Source organism: Siniperca chuatsi, linkage group LG15 (assembly GCF_020085105.1).
Source record: "Siniperca chuatsi isolate FFG_IHB_CAS linkage group LG15, ASM2008510v1, whole genome shotgun sequence".
NCBI lineage: Eukaryota > Metazoa > Chordata > Actinopteri > Centrarchiformes > Sinipercidae > Siniperca > Siniperca chuatsi.
In genome coordinates this window covers 27,374,397-27,390,868 of record NC_058056.1, presented here as the reverse complement: position 1 = coordinate 27,390,868, position 16,472 = coordinate 27,374,397, and the positions used below count along the sequence as shown (strand labels likewise).

At 44.2% G+C, this 16,472-nt stretch overlaps 1 protein-coding gene across 1 annotated transcript in view; it reads right to left on the bottom strand.

Moving 5' to 3' along the window:
- The window catches only part of LOC122862015 (neuronal PAS domain-containing protein 3), a 316,717-nt gene extending 307,172 nt beyond the window's left edge, over window positions 1–9,545 (bottom strand). The window contains 1 exon segment of the mRNA XM_044167164.1: window positions 8,224–9,545. Coding sequence (XP_044023099.1) covers window positions 8,224–8,411 — 188 coding nt within the window. The 5' untranslated portion in view covers window positions 8,412–9,545.
- Between the last annotated feature and the right edge of the window lie 6,927 nt (window positions 9,546–16,472).

Below are 16,472 nucleotides of genomic sequence, written 5' to 3'. Positions count from 1 at the left end.
AGACAGAAACTGGTTTTCATCACTTGTATGAGCTGTAAAATCACCAGATTCCCTCTGAGAAATTTCAGAGCGTTTCACCCTCAGCAGGTGAGCAGAAAGGCCGAGGTGATATCAGATAATAAGTCTTACACTCAACAGCATGAATTCAACTTCCTCCCGTCAGGTCGGAGCTTCCTGCCTCCTCAGTTCAGGACAAATTAAAGGATACAACCTTTTTGTAGCAGAATCAGTGAAAGTAAAGGCTGAACAGCAGTGAAGTGTAATTTCAGCTCTACACATTTGACCTCCGACCCTCCGCTTGCTCTCTGCTCTTTAACAGCACACGTATGCAAATAGCCGGCTGTTAATCTGCTGCTCAGCACTGACCTGATACCTCTGACTCCAGTCATAGTCTGCTGTATATTGTACTCATCTTTACTGTGGTAATAAACTGTAACACTGTCAAAAACACATCATTCTCATGACGACTGTTGACTCTGCTGATTACATTGTTTGTTCACTCACTGAACATTTAAAACAGGAAAAAGTTTAGAACTCAGACTGACTTTACTGGATGACTGTCCAGCTATTGAACAGGTCTTGACAATATGGTTGAAATCATTATTATGAGCAAGACAAGTCTGGGTCTTGAGACCAAGTTTGAGACAGAGACCAAAAAACAAAACAAAAAACCCCCAAACTGTGACATTCAAATCGAGGGGTAAAAATTTAAAAACGTAAACTGTCCTCATCATAAAAATGACAGCATCAGTCGTTTGTTCAAACACTTAAAACAACCTGTTGGTGTTTTCGGGACAACAGACCTCGACATCAACCCTGGACACAAACTGTTCGTCCTCCATTTAAAACCAATAATCAACGTTGGTTTCTCTTAACCTTAACCACAATCTTTCCCTAACATTTGAAAAGTACATTTTGTTGCCTAAACTTTACTCTAATTTATGGAACATTCCTGCTTTCTGGAATACAAATGACTTATACTGTTGTTCAGATATGAGGACTTGTTGCAAAAATGGTGGTAGCCCGCATTTTGCAGATATGTTCAATATTCTGTGTACAAACACTCGGAAACTGATCCGATTTCATACAGCCGATACCTGTACATTTAAAAAATGGATTAAGATGTCATAAGTAAGAAAGAAACTAAAAAGAAATGACCCTGGTCCCAAGCATGCAGACCGGCTCGGGTCACGCCTAGTTACAACCCAGGCTCACGGCAGTTCGTGGAATAGTCACGAAATTTTATCTATAGATTTGTGTACATGGACATGAATTTTCCATTTTGGACAAACTCAGTATAAAGAGTGACAAAGTCCGCACAGGGCGGAGGTTGTCGGGGTCAAACACAGGACTTTCACACAGGAGACCAGGGTTCCTTTCCTGTGTGAAACCAACGGTCAACGTTGATTGTTTTAAGGAAGTATTTATTCTAACCCAAACCACGATCTTTTCCTAAACCTGACCAAACTGCGTCACCTGAAATGTTTCTTTAGTTTGAAAGTCTATCCGGACGTTACATTTTTATTATTGCTAACTTGACCGGGAGGAAAACGTCCAAGTGAAATACATTAGTGTGAAAGTCACGAAAAAAAATTCAAATTTGTGTCCTTAAACTTCGTATTTCACAAACTGCCGTGAGACTGTGTTGCTAGTTAGTTCTTTTTTCTGTTTTGTCATGTTATACATGCTAACACAGCTCAGACAGACTGTCGAGAAAAAATTAAAACTCACACTTGAAGGTTCAGATAGCAGGTGCATGTCATCTTCAGTCATGTGATGTAAACTAAACAGTGTGACAGTTTTGTTCTGGTCACACAGCAAACTGAGCTGCAGGCTGATGGGTTATTTTGTTCCTGCAGTGTTCAGTTTATCTGGTTTCACTATTTAAAAAGGCACACACACACACACACACACACAGACACACACCTGAGTCCTTCCAAATAATTACAGGATTGCAGAAACGCTGTGGCAAAGACGCAGCAACAAAAATACATCAAAGCTTCGTATCTCAAAATACAACTGTCGCACAATATTTGCCAAATGTTCAAGTTTGTACAAAATGTTTCTCAGAGTGAGCATTTACATTCCTGTCAGCTGCAGTTTTGTCAGAGCAGGTGTTGTGTTGTTAAACAGGAGGATGTCTGACTGAAATAACAGCAGCGACACGACGAGCCAGCGAGGGCCCGACGAGCAGGGAGACGACCTCAGCGAGCTGGAACAAAATGATCCGCTGCACCTTTTTCTTCATAACAACAGATGTTAGTGTAAAGGTTACAAAGAGGGGAGAAAAACGAGTGTCATCACCTCCCATCCATATGAACACCATCACCTGCTCACGCTAAAGTCAAATCCCTTCATACTCAGAGCAAACAGCTTCCAACAAATAACGTCTCATCGTCCTACGATGCTGTCGCAGAGAGACCGCCGTTGCTGCGTTAAACACGTCTCATTACGTTTAAAGACTGAAAAGTGTTACGTGTTACCACACGGAGACTGAATCCACACTAGAAATCAAAGTAGATTCCCTTTTCACCTCAGTATCACTGAAATACACACCACTACCATTGTGGCCATCAAAGCACAACAGAATAGAGTCACTATTACATGCGATTGCTTGTCATTCCTGAAACAGCTGGTGACAAAACGCACAGAATATCCAAAGAAGTATGTCCAATATGTCCCACATATGACAGAAACCCGCTTGACAACAACAGGTAGAAATAAAAAGTTGGAATGTGTTTCCACCAAGTCGACTGCCAAATGCTGACTAAACATGTAACGTACAGAGTCAAAGTTCTGCGTTCTCTAAACCAGCAGGTAACAAAAACGTGTGTTCCTGTCCAGAAAGGCCTGCCAGAAGGGAAAAGACCTTTGAAACAATGGGTATAAAAATATAGTTTCAAATATAACTACACCAAAAACATAATGTGCCAAATGCTGGACCATTTGAACAGACCAACAGAAAGGAGTCATGGTGAGGCCGACGTCTGACTGCTTATAATTCAACAGGTGAAACGCACGTTTCTACCGAGAGAACGATGTCTGATGCGTCACATCTGAAACAGCAGGCATCAATGTAATAAGTTACGTTCTGAACAGAAATGTATTTCCACCGAGTCAACTCCAATACCTAATGCCGACTAACGGCGTAGAACAGAACGGAATAGAGATAAAGCCATTTGATTGCTTGTCTTCTCCAAGTCAACAGGTGGAAAACAGGTGTATTCCTGCAGGAAAACAATACCTACTGTCACAAGGTTTGAATAATAGAAAACATAATTGAAAAGAATAGAATCAAAGTTATGTCATTGCTTGGCATCTCTAAATCAACAGGTGAAAAAATCTGGATTACTGCAATCCAGGAAAGGATGTCCAGTGCGTCCTGTACTTAGAATCGACGCTTTTCTAAACGACAGGTATAAAAATAAAGTATCATAAATCATTTTAAATGTTTTTGACAGTAAAATGTCAGAACCTCTTCATCAACGGTCCCAAAAAATAGGTTTTCCTATCAAGGTAATGAAGAGAATAGATCAGCTCCATGGTGAGAAAATATCAGGACAGACATAAATCCACTAGTTGAGCAGAAAACACGTTTATGTATAAAAACACAATTATTCATATTTCCACCTTAATTCCATTTTAATAATCTGGACCAGTGAACCAGCTTTAAGGTCATGTTCAGGTCTGCTCAGTTTGACCTGCACAGGCAAATCTATGCACATCCCTCCACATTAAAACTTCCTGTTAATTCCTCTGAGCCCCACACACACACACACACACACACACACACACACACACACTGTATACAGCAGTAGTAGTGCTGCCCACACACACACACAGACGTTTGTCATCGACGGATGCACATGTTTTCCTCGATGCTCACACACCTTGCTTGCTTGGAGCGTCAACACTCTGCATGGCTTCCTAACCTGCACGCGCACACGTAAAAGGTACACACAGTTACACACAAAGGCAGGAGAGGCGAGACAACACCAGGCGAAGCAAAGACTGTCCTCTGCTTCCCCGAGCAGCCTGCCAACCGACCTGTTACCCAGCCACCAGCCACACACACACACACACACACACACAGGCGCGCACGCACGCACGCACACCTCGACTCTCCTCTGGAAAGGGTAACAGCGTTCCTCCTGACACCTCCAGGCTCAGTATAAAACGCAAAGCGACGCGGAACAGCCAGTAACCCGCCGGGCTGCCGGTTCGTTCAAACCCGCTTGTGTGCAGCTGTAAATGTGCGGGGAGGGAGGACGAGTGTGTGTGCAGGAACAAGAATCCATGCCCCGTTACCGTTCTCTCCGCGTCGGGTCCTGCTGGATGCTCGGCTTGGTGGGCGCCATCTTCCTGCAACAATTATTTGATTTCTTACTTTCTGTTCTTTTCCCTTTTTCCTGTCCTCAGATTTATCTGGACGCGGAGCCGCGGCGGTGCGCTGCGCCCTGACAGCAATGCGTCATGGTCGGTGTGTTAAGACAAAGCCATGTCCGTGTGTGTGAACGTGTGAGTGTGTGTATGTGTGTGTTGAGCGTGCGTGCGTGCTGTACTGTGCGTGCGTCTCGTGCTTGTCTCTCTCATCCGCCGCCGCCGCTCAGGAGCGTGAAAACAACGGGCGGTGGAGGCGAAGGCAAGGACCGGGCTGCAGCCGCAGAGGCATGCCGAGCGGAGTGAGGGGGAACCCGGGGTGAATGCCTCTCAGATCCCGCTGTCTCTCCCCTCTCTTCCTCTCTGTCTCTCTCCACACACGCACAGCTTCGGTTTGGCACTACAGAAGAATTTCCTGCATGCGCTCAGAAGGAAAAAACAAACAGGCGCGTCAAATCTTTACATTCTCGCCGCCCCTGCGGCGCCTATATCCCCGTTAAAATCCCCGCGGCGGAGCGTCGCCGGGCGGTCAAAATCTCTGTTGTTTTTCGGAGCATTTTCCCTCCTCTGGCTGCTGATAGAAAGAAAAGGACACCACACATCTCCGGTATTTTCTCCAACCCCGGCGCAACAACGCCACTCAGTTGCAGTTGGAGTCAGTTTGTGTGTGCGTCTTTATTTTTTATTTAATTCTCCCTCTCTGCCTGTATTACAGGTTGCACCGCGGGGCCATTATCCAATTTTTAACCATCACAAAAAAAACACCAACCAGCTTCTTTTTTTTTTGGGGGGGGTAATGGGTGATTTATTTGGATGGTTGCCCTGTAAATCAGATCTGTGCACCTCCACATAACCCCTCCTCTCCACCCTCCTTCCTTCTGTGTAATAATAAACACATCACAGCAAATGTCTCACTTCAAATTCCAAAATCAGTAAGGGACTGTTTGTGCTGCTGCATTATTTTTTGCATATTTGAAGAGTCTTGTCATGTTGTGGTGTTTGCATCTGCATGAAAGGATGCTTGAGTTTGTTATGCGCCTCTAAATTTGAACACAACTCCTCCTATCATCTCTAAAAATCTAATTATCCTGCTCACTTTTTATATTTTAAGCCACTGAAATATATTTTCCTCCAGGCTTTGATGTGTGCACGTCAGCAATGGCTCATTATCCTCCAACAGAAACTACTGCCTGCTTCTTCTTTCTATCTTTTTTCCTCAACATTCATTTAAATTCCTTGTTTTTTTTAAATGTATAATTCATTGTAACCTAATCGGTGTGCTGTGTGATTAACCCCCAGGCTGCAGCCCTGGAAGCTGAAAAGCCTCCCTCTCTATACCAATGACCTGTCAAGGTCAAAGGCATGCTGGGTATTCTCCACACAAACACGGGGTTACAGGCGGTGCTGTGGCGGAAAATAAAGAGTGGAGAGGGGAACCGTGACCTCCAGCCGGCGATCGTCATGAGCCGAACGCCTGCCGATCAACACATGTGTGTTATGTATTCAGAAAAGGCGTCAACATGTGCTTTTACCTCATTATGCTCAGCAGTTTGGCAGCAGCGATTTAGATTGATTTTGCTGTAAAAACAGGACTAAATGCAAATGTTCAAATCAAAAGTGAGCGTTCAATAAACTGAGGTTGGTTTTTGCTGCATCCCTTGTTGCCGATTTATCCGTCCGTGTGCGAAAAGATGCTCAATAATATTCAGAAGCAAAGACAGTGCCAGCTTTTTGGTCACATGACCAGAAAGTGAAGGGTCACAGGTTTGACCCCCAGCAGCGGCCTCACTGTGGAGCCCTGAACCACACTGACGTCATTCGCAAACTCAGACACTGGATTTTCTCCACCTCAGCTGGATTTTTGGGGGAGAAAAACAAATAAAATCTGAACACGTTTTGGGTTTTTATCAATGCACCAAAGCTGCTTTTGCTCCAGCTGTGTTTCTGGAGTGAAATGGCACCAGCTCACGTCTGATTTTATTTTTTTTTTAACCTCGTCCAGTGTCGGTGAAACAAGTGCTCGCTCCGTTCTTTTCAGATGAGGTTTGGCCGCTCGTTCTCTCTCCATCGCAGCTCTGCTTACTGAGAGCAGTCAAACGGAGGCGACGTGGATAATGGAGCGTAATGTATAAACATATTAGCTCCCAGCTGTTTGTTGGGGGAAACATTATGTAAAGAGAGGGGGAAGAGGGGCAGCTAGGTGACGGGCCGATGAAGACGCGGGATCCAAAGACGGAGAGAATTTTTTTTAAAACGTCCTGTTTGGATGAAACGAGCCTCTGCAGCTGTTAGAAATCCAGACAAATAATCAAACCTTTCTTGGTGAAGTTCATCGTTTAGGCCTGTGTTTCAACTTGCTGCACACAAACTGGGGTCTGGGGGCCTCAAAGGGTCCTCGAGGAGTTCTGACGGGTCCCCAGCTGCCAGATGACAACATGCTTGAATTCCATCAGGTTTCATGTCAGAAGAAATTATCAAAGAACGTGTCAAACCACTACTCTAATCCTTGCCTCCCACATATGGACACAAACATAAGGTTGTGTCCCGTCTGGGGGTCTGGGGTCTGTGTGTGCGCAGGAGCCCTGCTTTAAATAACAATACGGCCCCTATTCTGCTCGTATTTGTTGCTTTAGAGGGCTGAGACGCTCTCAGCGCGCTCCGAGAGGCCCCGGCTGTGATTTATGTCTTGTTTGCTCCCCATAGATTTTAGACTTTACCCACACATAGCTACACTCCATAATGCAGAGAGTTTTTCGGGTAATAAGGCAGGAGTGTGCGAGTGTGTGGGGTGTGTTTTGGCCCCCCCACCGCTCCAGATGATTAGAAAAAACAACCCTACTGAGCGGCCGGATGAGGAGGCAATCATTTAGATTCAGAGTGGAGGGGAAATAAGGAAATAACGGGGATGGATGGAGTGAATTGTCACCAGAAAACAGGTTGGACTGGAGGAGCTGCAGCTTCATGACCAGCTGGAAAACACTCACATTTCTCTTTTTCTTCTGAAATAACTCCATCCTCTATTTCCAATAAATTGCCTCCTGTGTTTCCACTGAATTAGCAGAACCTCATCCCAGTTTTTCCACTGAATTACCTGGACTTCACTCCTCTATTTCCACTAAATCACAGCAACCCCATTCCTCCTCTGTCTTCATCCCTGCGTCTTTGCTGAATACATATCTTTGTATAGCACTTTTCACAAACGCTTGTGTGTTAAACTCGCTTTGAAAACACAAAAATAATCCCAAAACAAACTGTGGATATTGAATTTAATCCTCTTGCGAGGCATCAAAGTCACAGATTCTCCTTTTCCTTTCAGGTTTAATAGGAAAAAAAGCAATTAACTGAGGAAAAGGCCACATTTTTGTAACATTTATCCCTCACCGATAACAATAAAACCCTCTCATCCTGTTTTACACAGAATGACGTACCTGCAGCCAAGGGTTATGGAGGATTTCTAAAACTTTGATTTAAAATACCAACTGGTGTCGCTTCATGATATCTCAAAAAACATCTTTAAAAAATATCAAACCAAAAAGTGCCCACTGAGGTAGAGATGCCCAACTGTCTGAACATAAAAGTGTCCCATGAAGATCTGTGGTAATCCTATAATAGATTTTTAATAGATTTTAGGAGGATAAAATACAAATATCACAGGCAGATCTACTATAGGAAGACCACAGGAGACAAACATGTCGCTGCAAATTAAGCAGCAAAACACACACTTCAGGAATATTGAAGAATTTGTCCTGAAGTGTGATTATGTGCACTTTTCTAAATTTTAGATTAAACTTAGATTAAACACTCTGAACGCTACAGGTCGTTTTTCTGCAGCTCCCGACATACCTTTGCTGGTAGGCGGTGATTCCCTGCACGCTCTGCGGGGTCCCGTTCGTGGTTCCGGGGACCGGCACCCGACCTACCGGGGGTCCGGTCATCATCCCGCCGCCTCCGCCGCCCCCTCCTCCAGCCCCGGGTCCACCGCCTGCCGAAGACGTCACCTGGACGCTGAAATCCGGGAAGATCCTGATCATGGTCCCCGGCCGTCTCCGATGCGCTCCTGCGTCTTGTTTAACAACCTCCCCCGCTTTTCCTTCTCCCTCCCAGCACAGACCAGTCACCGATTACTGGGATCAATAGCGGTATTGATTCAACAGTAGAAGACAAACAACAATCTTCTTTTTGTTGTTTTTATTCTTCTTTTCTTCTCTAACCTTCCGATATAACTCTCAAGCAAATCCGGATCATGGTCCCGGTGTCTCCGGTGCGCAAAACAAACAGTCACCAATCGATGGGTCAATAGATTAATGGGATTAGTGACTGTATATTGCACAAGCAGAAAAGAACAGAAACCTTTTCCTTTATGATTTCTTCTTCCTTTTCTTCTTCTCGGCTCTATCCTTCAGAGATAACGTCCGTGCACCCCCGTGCAGCTCCGGATCATGGTCCCGGTGTGTCCGGTGCGCGCGGTCTCCCCCTTCTCCTTCCTCCCACTCAACAGTCAATGGGATCAATGGATCGGTGGATCTAAGATATGATTATTTCACCGATTAAGCACAGACGAACAGCCGTGTCAGTGTTGTTGTCTCCCGGTGCAGGAGCTCCGGACTCTCCTATCTCACACGGGCACCGCCGCCGGCTCTCCATCCGAGAAAGGCATCCGGTCCCCGGCTATCCTTCGCCTGGTGTCTGTCGGGGGGTCGGTGGGTGTCTGTGGGAACAGCGGACCTGAAGGAGAGCAGTCGGTCAGTGAGCGCGCGGCTCTCAGCAGCACGAGCTCGGCAGTGACATTGGTGTGATACAGTGATACAGCAGCGGCGGCGGCTGCAGCGCCAAAGTGTGTGTCGGTATGCCGGCGAGCGCCTGCGTGTGTGTGTGCGCGTATGTGCGTGTGTGTGTGTATGTGTGCTGTCCTCTGCGCTCGAGGGGGGGGGGTTGACTGATAGCACTGTTTGTTCAGTAGGAGGACATTTCCTCTGGCTTTATTGTGCAGAATAACGCAGTAGCTGTAAACTGCACTTTTATTTTAAAGCGCCGATAATAAAGAGCCCATTTTATAGAAAAGGGCACATTTTTATTCTTCGCAATGTGATTATGTGTTTCACCTCATAAAAGTCTTCAAATGGACCTACAATGTTAAATAAATAGCCTACCCAAAAACTTTCACCAGCGCGCAAAAAGGCAAAGCGAGACTTTAAAATTCAACAAACCTTCAAACTTGAACCGCAGTCCGGACTGCTTCACAGCCCTGTCTTTGGGAAATGTTCCGAAAAATAAGAGACAAGGTCTCGGACGGACATTGCCGCTTTCTCTGCGCATAATGCACCCATTCCCGAATGAAAAACAACAAATCCACCTAAAGTGTCATTTTTATGATCATAAGACGCGGACACGAGATGTATCTCGACCTCAGGAGCTCACAGGTTGCTGGTGTGGAGTCTGTGGCAGCTTATTTGGGACTGGGAATGGAGAAGTGCAGGTTTTGTGCCAAACAGACGCACGGAGCTCAAGTCACAGGAGAACGTCTGGGTGAAGGAGTGTTTGGGAGGAGTGTGTGTGAAGTCTTTCCTCTCATCTGATCTCAGCACAGCTGAAGCCGCTCTGCTCTCCTCTCTCCGCTCACCGGAGCTCCGTGTGTGATCAGACTCCCGAATAAAGTCATATTCACACACACTCATACAGTCTCCTCCCTTTTCTCTCACTCACTCTAACCCTCCACCCCTCCCACCCCCACCCCCCTCTCTCTGTGTAATGTATACTCACACTCTCTCTCCCTCCATTCTCTCACCCACACTCTCTCTTATAAATCTCTCCCTTTTCCTTCTTTAGATATTTCCACCTGTTTTGCTTCTCACAGCTTCTGTTTTGGAATTGTTTATCCACCTTATATTTTTGCTGAGTTTAATGAAACCAAAAATAATGACATTTCAATCTTCATCATCTTCATCTTCATCAGCAGCAGCAGCAGCAGCACTAGAACCTGACAAATTCAGAACTATACAAATAAGGACACATAGGTGCTTTCCAGGTGTTCAGACACAATATTGTCGTCTGTTAAAATGGTCACTGGCGATTATAGAGTCAAATTCTTGCTGTGACTTGGCCAAGAGACATGACAGACTACACGTTGGTCCCCAACCAATCATGGGCTTGCCGTCTTTCCCTGCTCGGGACCGACTTCCGGGAACAAGAATGCAAACAAACGATGGCGTCCGAGGCGGTGTGTCTGATACTGGCTGTCTCGGGTTCGGAAAAGCCTAAAAGAAGAAAGGAGTGTGACCTTTCCTCCACCAACAACATCATTCCTCTTTCTCTTCGCCATGTTTTCAGTTGAAGAGCGCTCTGTGCTCCTATTGGTCGACGTCACAAATCCGTATTTTGTCGTACACTTGTCTTTTTGTTGGGACGTCGTGAGGCGTCCCAGATGTGCAGGTCGGTTGTCGTCCACTATGATACACTACACAGGAGAAAACAATCGATTGTCGTTCCTGACACCATTTGTCTGTCGGGTAGCTTGAACCCGGCAGTAGCTTCTGCATGTACCACGTCACGTAAACGTTGTTTTTACAGTGGATCCTTTTTGTCGATCCCGTTTTATATGCAAAAACTATTTTCTTAAAAGATAAATTACCTAAAAGTCAACCACTGGAAAACCTGCAAGGTTACTGGACAACACGTAGCTTACCACTGTTTTAAAACGTTTCTGAAATTCACAGTCTCTCTTATCCTGCCAGTATGAAAAAAAAAAAGTCAGCCAAAGTAAACAGCAGAATCTGTCCAGCTTGACAGTTCATTCCTGGAAACAGCAGCTGACAAAAACATTCAAGGTCCGTTCTGTAGTTTTTTACCATGTCACTTGTATCACTTACATCGATTCATCTGCTGATGAAGAACCTGTGATATGGTCAAAAGCTCCTGTTTTCAAGGTCAAGAAGGGATTGTCAAGCTCAACGTTTAGGCCAACATGGACAAGAAGTCCTAACAGGATACAGAAAGTTTGACCATCTACAGTTGGATGACAACCTGGCAAACCTCGTCTGCTGATGAAGACTGAGTGATGCAGTCGAAAGCTCCAGAAAAAGCGAGGACGCGTGAAATACACTGCTAGTTCAGAGATGACAGACACATGAACATCATCACATCAACTCAATCACTATTAGCTACTTAGCATTGTTCAAAGTAGGCCTATATGAACCATGCTAGCCTATAGCTAAGCAAGCTAATGAGCTAATCTAAAACAAACTTACAAAGTCCTCCAATAAATGGACAAAATAAACACATCACTGACATTTATCTTGTTCCTTCTGTACATCCAAGTTTGCCATGACGGTTTTTATTGTGAGATAACTCAGAGCTCTGCCACTGAGACATGTTTGCAGAACTAAGACTCTAATTTGCATCCTGACATTTTCAGCACGGGGAATCGAACCCCCAACTCTGGTGGTTTTACTGCTCTCCTCCTCCGTATTGAGCCACCCAGGACACATTTTCAATATTTCATCCTCCTCTGGACCCACCGAAACCCCTCCTGGACCCCTGCTGGGACTCCGAGCCTCACTTTGAGGGCCCCTAATAACCTACAGTTCTCGTCTGTCCTCCGAAACAAAGCATTGCACTAATAAAACGTCCCAATTGAGCTGATTAAATACCAATAAAAACACACAGCTCGCCACTCTGCCAGCCTGCAGTCTAAATTGGATCGCAGCTCTAACCAGCAGCTCCTAATGAAAACTACTGCTGCAACCCAGCCTCGCTCGCCTGCAGTACAGTTTACCTCTCTCTCTCTGTAATGAAATCAAATGAATTGGACTGGAGGTTTCAGGGGAGACATGCTGGACCCCCTTATAGAATTAGAACCGAACAGTGTGTGTGTGTGTGTGTGTGTGTGTTTGATGTGATGTGTGTCCCTGTATTTTCTAAGTATGACCACGTGACTGACTGAGCTGACTCATGATGTGTGTGTTCGTGTGTGCAATATGCATTTGACATAATATGTATTTGCCTCTGCAATGTGTGTGCGTGTGTGTTTTTTTTTTTTTGTGGGTGGGCGCGTGTGTGTGTGTGTGTTTGTGTTTACATTACAGGCTGTGTGTACTGGCTGTATTAGTGAGCTGTGACCAGGTAAAGTACAGCAGACAGAATGAGGACAGTCAACCTGCTGTTATCCCTCAGGACAACACACACACACACACACACACACACACACACACACACAGTGCTCCAGCAGCAAAACAACAAACACTCAGCCTCCACGAACACTTTCTCACACTGTACTTTCTCCTTCTGTTGTGGCGCGTTCAGGTACGATGAAGGCTGTGCATTAAACCAGAATTATTTTTGGTACTGACAGAAATGTGTCCGCAGCACCAAGTATCAAAATCTTGTTTAGTTATTGTTTGATTAAATGGTTCCCTAAATTTGAATCTTATCGTCTGCACCGTCAGCCTCGGCTCAGATTAATGCTTTTATAGATAAACAGTAAATAGTTCACGTCCTTCTTGACCTTGGACGGTCCACTAACTACAGTGGTTTGTTCCGGAGCTTTCAACCATATCACATGGTCTTCATCGGCAGATGGAGTTTGTACAGTCATGGAACTGTAGATGTTCAAACTTTTGAGCATTCGTAGGACTTAAAGGTTGAGTTTTAAAAGTTCATTCATCAAGAATGAAAAGTGCTCAGAAAAAAATGTCAATCTACAAATCAGTTCCACGACAGCTGAGCAAAACCCACTGAAGATGCTCACCATGTAACCATATTATCCATATATAATCCCTGGTTCAGTTATGACCAGGGACCTTTGTTCCATGTCATACTCTTCTATTTCTACCCATGTTTCTTGTCTCTTATACTGTCACCTTCCAATGAAGGCAAAATGCCCAAAAACAATCTTAATAAATATGTACTGAAACTGCGGTGTTGTATGAAGTCGGTATCAGGTGCGATGCAGAATCATGTTTACAAGAGCGATTTATGCAAAGTTGATGGAAAGGCACAAAGTTTTCCCCACGGTGACACAAGTCCCCATGGGTTGGTGTGCATTCAGGTTATCCCCACCGGGATATAAGAACACACACACACACACACACACACACACACAAAGCCACCATCAGCTGTCATCAGTTTTTCTGACTTGCTGTAAAACACAACAAAAGTCAATAATTCCCCGTCGTGTCTCTCTAAATCCATTTTGGAGGCAACCTGTCATCTCAGCAGACACGCGTGCCTTTCTATTAAGCCAACCATCAGTCCGTTAAAGATCACATGTCTGTTTCCTCATTTGATTTTTTTCCCCCCATCCTCAGTGAAAGACAGCAGTTGACAGAGAAATCATAATTTTTCAGATTTTAACTAACACGCTGTTTTATACAAGTGATGATTAATGAACAAAAAGCCTGTTTGCAAAAGATGACGAGTGTCACCAAGTTTGATTTGTACATTTCAAAAGAGTGACAAACACTTTCCTCAAGTTTAACTTAACAGCTTCACTTCAGTCCTTAAACCAATGGCTGCCAATGTTGACTTGAATGATTAATTAAAGATTACATGATTAAATAAGGTTACATAAATGATTAAATCTCTTTTCATCCACTGATCAACATTTTTTTCAGCACTGTTAAAAGTGATATTTCTCTCCTTTTACCATCTTCCAAAAAAACAGAAACTCTAAAAACGTAAGCTTTGTTTGCTCTGGAAGAACAGCGCCATCTTTCTGTTTTAGGCCGTAAAGTAATCGCAGATTTTTTCTCTCTTTAGCTCTAGATGACCTACAGAAATGGCTGAATGATTCATGCCTTTGCCTTAATGTAAAAAAAAACAGTATCTATGTTCTTTACCAAAGCAACAACAACCTTGGTCCCAGCGAAAATATACCTGGGAGGACAAGAGTTAACAAATGTTGATGAATTTAAATACCTTGGAGTGGTACTGGATCCAAGACTGTCCTTTAGAAAACATGTAAGAAAAATTGTAAAAACTATCAATTTTAATATTCGAAATTTTAAACATATTCGGCCATCCTTAACTGATAAAGCAGCAGTCACATTTTTGCACTCAATGATACTGTCTCATATTGAGTACTGTATCACAAGCTGGTCCTATACAAGTCTTTCTGTTATTGGACCCATTGAAGCATGTTATAAAAGAGCACTGAAAATCTTAGATAAGAAACCTTTATCTTACCACCATTGCCAAATTCTTGATAAATATAATTTTTTAAATTTTGTAAACTTTAAACAATTTAAAGCGGCCTGTTTGATCTATAAGGTCCTACATGGTATGGCGCCTCCACCATTGAATGATTTTATCAAGCCAGCTCTGCTGGATCAAGAATGACTCGATCCACCGTCAGAGGCGACTGTGAGCTACCGCTCAGGCGAACTGCCTTCTCCCAAAACGTCTGGTCATACCACAGTGTAACATTTTGGAATACTATTCCACTCTCAGTGAGGGAAAGCACAAGTTTTCCTACTTTTAAGAAACATTTAAAATCATGGTTGAGAGAGAGACAAACATGTGATCATGTGTGAGCCCAAATATGTTAAAACTTACTCCTGTGCAACATACGCTTAACTATATCTCCTAGTCAAAATGCAATAGGGATCGGTGCAATGCAAGAGTGTGTGCAATAGGGATCAGTGCAATATAAGGGTGTGTGCAATAGGGATCAGTGCAATATAAGGGCGTGTGCAATAGGAATCAGTGCAATGTAAGGGTGTGTGCAATAGGGATCAGTGCAATATAAGGGCGTGTGCAATAGGAATCAGTGCAATGTAAGGGTGTGTGCAATAGGGATCAGTGCAATATAAGGCGTGTGCAATAGGAATCAGTGCAATGAGGCGTGTGCAATAGGAATCAGTGCAATGTAAGGGTGTGTGCAATAGGGATCAGTGCAATGTAAGGGTGTGTGCAATAGGAATCAGTGCAATATAAGGGTGTGTGCAATAGGGATCAGTGCAATATAAGGGCGTGTGCAATAGGAATCAGTGCAATGTAAGGGCGTGTGCAATAGGAATCAGTGCAATGTAAGGGTGTGTGCAATAGGGATCAGTGCAATGTAAGGGTGTGTGCAATAGGACACGGCAGTAGAAGAGCTTGTGCAATACAGATATGTGTCTTAACTGTTGTCTGTGACCCTTCGACTTGTTTTCTGTTGAATGTTTGTAGTTGTACTAACACGATAAAACCTTGTTTTCCTGTCTCTGTCCAACTGAAGTGGACTGTATGTTCTTATCTTTCTGTTAACCTGCCAGGGGGTCTGCAGATGGAAATTAGCCTTAGGCTATAATCTGGCATATTTACATTTGTGTAAATGTTCATTAATATGCATTGTTCCCCCCTTTCTTTAAATAAATTAAAAAATAAATAAATAAATAAAAACGAATCTGATCATCATCATTGCTTTCCAAAAAGACCCATATTAATGGTTTCTGTTGTGGTGCCTCTATTGGCATGATTACATTGTTAATAAGTGCAAAACACATATCACTGCCATCACCATATCCAACAACACGGTGTCTGCTGTGGAAGGCTTCAGGTTTCTGGGATCCACAATCTCCCAGGACCTAAAGTGGGCGTCCAACATTGACATCATCATCACGAAGGCCCAGCAGAGGATGTACTTCCTGTTCCAGCTCAGGAAGTTCAGCCTGCCTCAAGAGCTGCGGATCCAGTTCTACTCTGCAATCATCCAGTCTGTCCTCTGCACATCCGTCACTGTCTGGTTTGGATCGGCCACCAAACAGGACAGGAACGGACTAACGGACAGCCAGGACCGCAGAAAAGATCATCGGTGCCGGCCTGCCCTCCATTCAGGACTTAAACACGTCCAGAGTCAGGAAACATCACTGCAGACCCACCACACCCTGGACACAACCTGTTCCCCCCCTCCTCCCCTCTGGGAGGCGCTACAGAGCGCTGTACGCCAAAACAACCAGACCCGGGAAGAGTTTCTACCCACAGGCCCAGAAACATCACTGCACCTGTAAATGTCTCTCATTGTTTATGTGAATATCATCACTTTTCAAATCTACACTGTACATACTGCATACTGTCATATCCACCACCTCATGTATATAAGCAACCTGTTACATTAA